At 48.5% G+C, this 9,551-nt stretch overlaps 1 protein-coding gene across 1 annotated transcript in view; it reads right to left on the bottom strand.

Moving 5' to 3' along the window:
- GBA2 (glucosylceramidase beta 2) overlaps positions 1-9,234 on the bottom strand; it is a 64,625-nt gene extending 55,391 nt beyond the window's left edge. Inside the window, 1 exon segment of the mRNA XM_048834688.2 lies at positions 9,022-9,234. Coding sequence (XP_048690645.2) covers positions 9,022-9,197 — 176 coding nt within the window. The 5' untranslated portion in view covers positions 9,198-9,234.
- Positions 9,235-9,551: the final 317 nt, after the last annotated feature.

Here is a 9,551-nt window from a genome sequence, read left to right on the forward strand (position 1 = left end):
GTGACTTCCACCAGTTCACTGCTGTGACATTCTTTAAAACATCATCATCAAACATCTATTTCTTGAATGGTTCACCCTGAGTTCTGAAGTTTATTATAGTTGGCATGATGGAGGGCTGATTGCTGGATGTCCATGTCCTAACCAACTCCTCTTCTTCAGCAGTTAAACTTTGACCCAGGCACTGAGTATTGAGAATATTTGCAAGAAAATGAGCTGGAGATAGTGCTTGTCCCATTCGTTTTTTTAATGCTGGTAATTTAACTCTGTCATTGCAGATTTCTCTTTTGAAGATCTTACTCGGTTCCTTCCAAATTTCAACAGCGTCAGCAATAAAACAGCCATTTCCCTGCGTTTTGTGCAAGGCTACAGAAACAGGCTTCAGGGTGCTCAGCACGTGTTCAACGTTTCTCTGAAGCCCAATATTGAGAACTTTGGCTGTGACAGGGCCATCTATTTTTTCACGATTTTGTTCACAAACTGTCATCCGATTAGGCCAGTTCTTGATACAGTGCTCAGAACAGTCCACTGCCGAGTTCCATCGCACGTCTTGTGGGAGCGTTAGCTTGGTTCCTCCCACTTTTTTCAGAGCAGCATCTGCAAAGTGATTGTTATGGGATTATTTTGCAATTTCAACAACATCAGCCTTTATTTCTGGAGCACTGAAGTCTTTGGCTAGGAGGTGCGTCAAACGAGCACTGCAACCGTATGTTATTAGCTTGGGACGCTCTTCACTCTCTTCTAAATAATTTCTTCTCATCTTGGATACATTTGCAGCATTGTCTGTGATCAAGCTGTGTACTAGACATCTGAATTTTTTTCACAGTTTGTTATAGCTTTTACTGCTACTTCTTGTAAGTATTCTGCTGTGTGTGTATTTCCTGACGTATCAATTGTTTCTGTAAGGAAGACATTCCCTTCTTCTGTGGTCACACAAGCACATACAACAGGATCGTTGTGGACATTGCTCCACCCATCAAGACTCAGGTTAACAATTTTACCCTCTAGACGTTTTGCACACTGCTCAATTTCTCTTCCATACACTTTATCCAGCAATTTGCCTGCGACATCTGCTCTGTTGGGTGGATTGTATCCTGGTCTTAATGACTGAACCATGTTAATGAAGTGTGGGTTCTCAATCATATGGAAAGGAAAGTTTGTTGGATAAACTAACTGGGCAATTTTTTCATCAACTACCTCTTTTTGTAATTTGCTGGTTTTTAGCACAAACTTATCTATGGCTGTTTCTGGATGATGGTGATTTTTTTTCCTTTTTGCTGTGGGTGATAGACTGTGGCTATGTGACATATACGATGTGACTGAAACACTCTCATTGGCAGATAACTCTGAAACTATAGAAAATGATAGTGATCTCGAAGGTGGATAGTCTTCAGAATCCTGTATGTTGAGGATGGATTCTCCTAAACAAAATAAGTCAATGCAGTTATTTAATTATTATTACCATACTGCTCATTTCTTATTACTCATTGCATTCGCTGACACTCAGCAGTGCTTTAAAGGTGAAATTGTAAAAGGAAGTTCTGCCGATTTCAGGTATTTATTTTTTATCACAACTGCATCTGAAATGACAGGACCATAGAGTAACAACTATATGTTTTGCTCAAACATGAGAATTCGAGAATAGTCCAGAAGGAAGACGGGCAGTCCTTAAGAAAGAAGTATGAAATAAAAAAGTTTACCAACCTGAAGATCCTGCATGTTCAGATCTTTTCATCATCTTCAACGCAGCTTCCTCCTGAGAAGGAACACTTCTCATGTTGTTGTTTCATTCGGGAAACGAGGCCTTGCATTTCTTTGTTCCACTGTTTGCCTTCGCACGCATGCCTGTCTTACCCACAGGTAGAGGAACTTCATTAAAATATTCCCAAACTGGGTCTCTTTTATGGCTTTCTGCCATTATAGGTTTTCCCTTCTAGTGAGAGAATGGTATGGTAGATCTCAAATCAATGAAGAAAGCTTATGCTCAAATAAATTGGTTAGTCTCTAAGGTGCCAAAAGTACTCCTTTTCTTTTTGCAAATCAATGAAGGGTACACTCAGAAAGACCTCAAGAGTTCTGGAATACGCTGCTCAAACAGTTTCACTTTTGTTTCTACTGCCTGTCCCTCCCTTCTCACATTTATCTCCAGACTTCTTCTCCTGGTCTAGATCTATTTCGCCCCCAACAATCTTCTATTCATTGAACTTTCAGAAACTTTGCACTTTTAGAGAGAGGTACGGGATTGACTCTGTGTACACAAATTTGCAGAGGGACAAGACGGTCGAGGTCTGTTATTTCTCACCTCTAAATATTATTTATTTAAAAACATTTTTGCTGTTAACAAGCATGTTATCTCTGGAAACACAAATCCACAGTTTGAGGACTGCAAAACTAAGCATCTCTGATGGTATCTTCTAGACTGAGCACTGAGTCCCACTGGGTAGATAGAAAGATTAACCTCAATAATCTGTACAGAAGCCCCTGGAGCCCCATGAGATTGGGTCCCTCATCCATGAACTATTGGAACTCATTTACAAAACTTTTCTTAACCATTACATGAATATATTGTCTCATACTATAGAATTAGAATTTATAATCCCTAGTCCATGATGAGAGATCTTTGAGCTATAATGTATCTTAATTACAACTAACTTTAGACAGGTTTTTTCCTCAAAAAGCCTCTTATCAAAAAAATCTGATTTAAGTCAAAAAAATAATTTCACCTGCTGTCACTCAGACCTTCTTGTCACCTGTTTGAAATGGGCCACCCTCATACCACAACAAACGTGATTTTTCCTCCCTTGGTATCTACTGTTAATTGAATTGTCTCATTAGACTGACCCCCCTAGTAAAGCAACTCCCATCTTTTCATGTGCTGTGTATTTATACCTGGTAGTGTATTTTCCACTCCATGCATCTGATGAAGTGGGTTCTAGCCCACGAAAGCTTATGCCCAAATAAATGTGTTGGTCTCTAAGGTGCCACAAGGACTCCTCGTTGTTTTTGCTGATACAGACTAACACAGCTACTGCTCTAAAACCTGTCCCTCCAGGTGTCCTTCCCCAGGATCCCAGCACTTCTTGCAAGCCTAAGACTTGTCAGCCTGTTGCGGGAAGCAGGGGTTGAGGAGCCAGGGGCCAGAAGCAAGGTTTGGGGGAGAGTTGAGTGGGGTTATATGGATAAGGGGCCCCTCCTGGGGAGACAGAGACCCCCCCCTCCACCCCACTAGCATTGAATGGCAGCAATACCATTGCTTGATAGGGCGCAACCAAGGATAATCAGTGTTTAGTACGCTGGCCCTATGCCATATGCTCCCGGCGTAAGGCATGACAGGCCTAAGTGCCCTGAACCAAAGCACAATGTAACCCAGGTGAGGCCAGTGCAGCCCTGTCCCCCTGCAGTGGCTACACCAGGCTGGGAGGTTTAGGAGCCGCTCAGCCAGAAGTCCGGCACTCGTTCCCCCACAGGTGATCCCACCTGGCACGACAAAAGCCGTGCATCACACGCACGGTGTCAGCTGCAGGGGGACCAGAAATTCAAGCCCTCAGTGGGAGTGACCTGGCGCTCTGGTCTACACAGGTGAGCCTGGAGCCCTGGGGGGACCGACTCCTACGCCCCTCGTGGCCAGCGATCCCGCGCTGTTAGGAGGGTTACAACTCTGCTAGCATCGCACGTGACACATTGGATCACTCTACGCCCTTGGTCACTGTATCAAGATGAGGCCAAGGCTCTCACCAGGGCTTGCCCCGTGGTAACACTGTGTCCATAAGGCCCCGAGTAGCAGGGAGTTACCCAGACCCTGTTGCTGAGGAAGGCGCCTACAGCTAGGACACACGTCTAGCATGCGTTGATTTGAAGGGCAAAACAGACTGAGAGGAGCATCCTGCCTGCACCACACAGCCACGATTTCATGCAGCGAGTGAGCCCTGCACCCAGCCCAGCCCTGGGGCTGAGATAGAGCGTGTCTTTGAGAAAGGCTCCAGCATGGCCCACGCTCCGGCCAGGCTACAACGCATTCCTAGATCGGTGTAACCACGTCATGCAGAGGTGCAACCCCCCCCGAGCAGCTCCATTATACCGATCTAACCCCCAGCATCCACAGCGCTATGGTGACGAGAGAGCTTCTCCCATCAATGTAGCTACCAACGCTCGTGGAGGTGTATTCGCTACACCAACAGGAGACGCCCTCCCTTTGTCTCCACTACAGCGCTACATGGGGAAACAAGCCCGAAGCTCTTCCACTAGCCGGTTACCCTCCCTGTTAAACATTTTTGCCTTTCTGCAGAAAAGGACCTAGGGGTGACAGTGGACGAGAAGAACCCAATGCACAGCTACAGACTAGGGGCCGAATGGCTAGGCAGCAGTTCTGCGGAAAAGGACCTAGGGGTGACAGTGGACGAGAAGCTGGATATGAGTCAGCAGTGTGCCCTTGTTGCCAAGAAGGCCAATGGCATTTTGGGATGTATAAGTAGGGGCATAGCGAGCAGATCGAGGGACGTGATCGTTCCCCTCTATTCGACATTGGTGAGGCCTCATCTGGAGTACTGTGTCCAGTTTTGGGCCCCACGCTTCAAGAAGGATGTGGATAAATTGGAGAGAGTCCAGCGAAGGGCAACAAAAATTATTAGGGGTCTGGAACACATGAGTTATGAGGAGAGGCTGAGGGAGCTGGGATTGTTTAGCCTGCAGAAGAGAAGAATGAGGGGGGATTTGATAGCTGCTTTCAACTACCTGAAAGTGGGTTCCAAAGAGGATGGCTCTCGACTGTTCTCAGTGGTAGCAGATGACAGAACGAGGAGTAATGGTCTCAAGTTGCAGTGGGGGAGGTTTAGATTGGATATTAGGAAAAACTTTTTCACTAAGAGGGTGGTGAAACACTGGAATGCGTTACCTAGGGAGGTGGTAGAATCTCCTTCCTTAGAGGTTTTTAAGGTCAGGCTTGACAAAGCCCTGGCTGGGATGATTTAACTGGGAATTGGTCCTGCTTCGAGCAGGGGGTTGGACTAGATGACCTTCAGGGGTCATCTAGGCCACCTGATATTCTATGATTCTAATTACTGTGAATTCATCTACCTTCAGCTTCCAGCCATGGGATCTCATTCTGCCTTTGCCTGTTAGATTAAAGAGCCCTCTGCTGTCATAGAATCATAGAAGAGACCTCAGGAGGTCATCTAGTCCAATCCCCTGCTGAAAGCAGGACCAATCCCCAACTAAATCATCCCAGCCAGGGCTTTGTCAAGCCTGACCTTAAAAACTTCTAAGGAAGGGGATTCCACCACCTCCCTAGGGAACCCATTCCAGTGCTTCACCACCCTCCTAGTGAAATAGTGTTTCCTAATATCCAACCTAGACCTCCCCACTGCAACTTGAGACCATTGCTCCTTGTTCTATCATCTGCCACGACTGAGAACAGCCAAGCTCCATCCTCTTTGGAACCCCCCTTCAGGTAGTTGAAGGCTGCTATCAAATACCCCCTCACTCTTCTCTTCTGCAGACTAAATAACCTCAGTTCCCCCAGCCTCCCCTCATAAGTCATGTGCCCCAGCCCCCTAATAATTTTAGTTGCCCGCCGCTGGACTCTCTCCAATTTGTCCACATCCCTTCTGTAGTGTGGGGCTCAAAACTGGACGCAATACTCCAGATTTGGCCTCACCAGTGCCGAATAGAGGGAACAAACACTTCCCTCAATATGCTTTCAATCCTCCTACTAATGGAGCCCAATATGCCGTTAGCCTTCTTGGCAACAAGGGCACACTGCTGACTCATATCCAGCTTCTCAGCCACTGTCACCCGTAGGTCCTTCAATGCAGAACTGCTGTCTAGCCATTCAGTCCCTAGTCTGCAGCGGTGCATTGGGTTCTTCTGTCCTAAGTGCAGGACTCTGCACTTGTCCTTGAACCTCATCAGATTTCTTTTGGCCCAATCCTCCAATTTGTCCAGGTCACTCTGGACCCTATCCCTACCCTCCAACGTATCTACCTCTCCTCCCAGCTTAGTGTCATCTGCAAACTTGCTGAGGGTACAATTAATACTCAAAGTCCTTCTCCCATGTAAGTATTCATAGACCGTGATCACCTCCCCTCTTAACTTCCCCTTTATTAAACTAAACAGGTGGAGCTTTCTTAGTGTCTCAAAGTCAGGCAGGTTTTCCAAACCTCAAACCATTCACATATAGCGCTTTTCTGAACCCCTTCCATTTCCTCAACATCCTCTTTGAAGTGTGCAAATCAGACCAGTACTCTCACCATTGCTATGTACAGGTGTAATAGCATCTCTCTACTCCCACTCTCCTGTTTATACAGCCAAGGATCTTGTTTGCTCTTAGTCATTCCACCACCCTCCCAGCTCAGGCTCAGGTAGTTATCCCCCAGGAATAACCGCTTTCCAAAACAGCCCCCCCAAGTGTGACCTACAATCTTGGTTGCTAGATTTATGGCCATGCATTTTGTTGTATTAAAACACATGTTGTAGCTCACGAAAGCTCATGCTCAAATAAATTGGTTAGTCTCTAAGGTGCCACAAGTACTCCTTTTCTTTTTGCAAATACAGACTAACACGGCTGTTCCTCTGAAACCATCTAACCATGCAAATCCTGATCAGTCTGTACAACTGAACTGCCACCAATTTGTGGGTCATCGGCAAACTTTATTGTGATAGACTGCCAATACCCTGTAATGCCCGGAAAAAACCTGTTCAAATTAACAAAACTTTATTGAATTAAATTAAACCTGACAGAATTAGGGTTAATCCCTTTGGAGGTCATTGCATTAAAAACGCTACTGCAGCCATGTTGTTGGGACACTGTATATTCCTGCTCTAGTAGAAGGGGGGAGGCTAGTGCACTTCCTCAGTTATCAGCCATTGAAGCCACAGCCCCCCCTTCCCCCTCCCACCCCAGGGATATGCAAATACTCCTTCAAACTGGCTTCTCCAGAGACCAACAGACAAATAAGAGTTTTGGATAAATAGCTGAGTTTAAACTGCCTCCGGGCCCTCTTCCTAATCCAGCAAACAGGCTGGAACCACAGGACCCCTAGGCCATGGAGGGTCCTGATCCTTAGGGTAGGACTGGAAGGACTGGGCCTACAACGGCCCCATGAGACTGGGTGCTGCTTCTGAGCTGAAGCTGTGATGCCCCTGGTAGGCAGTAGCCGCAAGGAATCCTCGCGGGGGGGGGGGGGGGGGGTCAAAGGACTGCTCACGCCAGAATCCATGAACTCTGGTAAACTCATTAACACCTGTGTAGGCTCTGTCATGGTTTTTATTACGTTTTCTCTGTAATGCTTTTCACCTTAACAATAAAGCAAGTGCGGTCTCACAACTTATCTCTGCAACGACCACTCTGTTACCAGTCTCTGACGAGAAAGCAAGCAGACTCTCTCTGCTGGGAGATGCAAAGTGACGGCAGGGACCTAGGCAGCCTGGGAATACCCCAGTCAGAAGAGAGAGGTGTGGGTCTCCACCCAGAAAGGCTGAGCCCGGAGGGGAAATACAGGTGCAGTGGCCCAAGGAACACAGAAGCCCAGCTCTGCTGCAGACCAACGTTGTGACCGTGCCTCAGTTCCCCAGCAGTGCAACGGAGACAACAGCAGGGCCCCATCTCACAGGGCAGAGGCGAGGAAAAGGCAAATGATTAGGCTCAGAGGTGACAATGACAAGGGCCACACAGGAAAGCAAGCGAGAGAGACAGAGACACACACACGCGCGCGCACCACTGGGAAGTAGCAATGGGGGCCCTGGTCGGTTACAGTATCGCTGTCAACATTTCAACAGCCACTCCTAACCCTTGAGCGACTAGTGATACAGAAACGGTGCAGCTTAACAGACATCGTCCAACCCATTCACAGCACAGAACTGCCCACATTTCGGATCTCAGGCTGTTCTGGTCATTAAGAAAGCATCTAACGAGTGTCAGACCCTAGACAAATTTTAATCACATGGCACTTGATAAGATCAGTCATCCCTAACCTTACATTAGACTGTATCACCACGAACTGCCAAAGAAAAACCAAGCCATCCATAAACGACAGTAAACACTTGCCACTGATACTCCACGACAGTGGTCCTCAACCAGTTACGTGTACTGCTGGGGCTACTCAGAGGTCTTCTAGAGGATACATCAACTCATCTAAACATTCGTCTAGTTTTACAACAGGCTAGATAAAAAACAATAGCGAAGTCAGGACAAACTAAAATTTCATACAGACACTGAGTTGTTTGTACCGCTCCATAGACCATACACTGAAATGTGAATACAATATTTATATTCCAATCAATTTATAATTACATGGTAAAAATTAAAACATAAGCAATTTATCAGTAACAGTGTGCTTTGACACTTCTGTATTTTTATGTCTTATTTTGTAAGCAAGTCGTTTTTAAATGAGGTGAAACCTGGCGGTACAGAAAACAAATCAGACTCCTGAAAGGGGCACAGTCGTCTGGAAAGGTTGCAAACCACTGCTCTAGGAGCTTTCTAGAGACCTTTTTTCACCCCTGTAAAATGGAAATACTGGTGCAACCTTAAGTAAAGTGGCGCTGTGACCCCACGGAGAACACAGCATATCCTGCAGGTGTGTTTTCCTCCCTCTCTGTGCTAATGATCAAGACAAGGAAAAACCAACCCCAAGAAGAGCTTTCTACAGCCGAGGAAAGGAGAAGTGCAGAAGACCTTGAAGTTCACCGCGGATCCTGCCGTGCCAATCTACCCACCAGACTGGGAAATGCACCCAGAGGACAGGACGCCAGGGTGATAATGAGGAGGGATGCACGTGGGGGGAACCGGCCAATCTGGCAGGACTGACAGGCCTGTCTGCTCGGGGGTCGCGGGGAGAAGAGCTGAGGGAGCCATGCCAGGCTCTCAGACGAGCAGGGCAAGGCAAAGCGCCCAAGGATACTGACTAAGCAGGTGGCCTGTGGGTGGCTCATTCAATTCCCTGGGGGAGAGAAAGGGGCCAGTGATCGCGGAGCGCTGTGCAGGGGCATTGAAGTGCACAATGGCCACAGAAGGGCAGAGCCACCTACCGCATGCCCAGGCCCAGATGTTTCACCACGTCGGAGGCGGAGACGTTCGAGGCCTGGTAGGGTTTCCTCTTCTCCTCGAACTCATGGGCCAGGCAGATCCGCCAGCCGGACGGCGGCACCTGGTGCCCACGGGCAGTGCCCTCAAACCGCTCCATCAGCTTGGCACCGTCTGCCATTGCCGTGGTGTCTGCCCTAGCAGCCCCCCCCCACCCGCGCCCTGCCCCGGGCCCAGCTCAGGGTGCAGCCCCCCCCCCGCGCCCAGTTCAGGGTGCAGCCCCCCCCCGCGCCCAGCTCAGGGTGCAGCCCCCCCCCTGCGCCCAGCTCAGGGTGCAGCCCCCCCCCCCGCGCCCAGCTCAGGGTGCAGCCCCCCCCCGCGCCCAGCTCAGGGTGCAGCCCCCCCCCGCGCCCAGTTCAGGGTGAGCTGCTCGGTGCGGTCAGCTCCCGGGCAGGTGCAGCCGGCTCCCGGCCGCCCTGGGGCAGAGCTCAGCGCGGCGACCCCCACCCCCGGTCCCTGTCCGCCCGCCTGCACC

This window comes from Caretta caretta, chromosome 5 (assembly GCF_965140235.1).
Source record: "Caretta caretta isolate rCarCar2 chromosome 5, rCarCar1.hap1, whole genome shotgun sequence".
Classification (NCBI taxonomy): Eukaryota; Metazoa; Chordata; order Testudines; family Cheloniidae; genus Caretta; species Caretta caretta.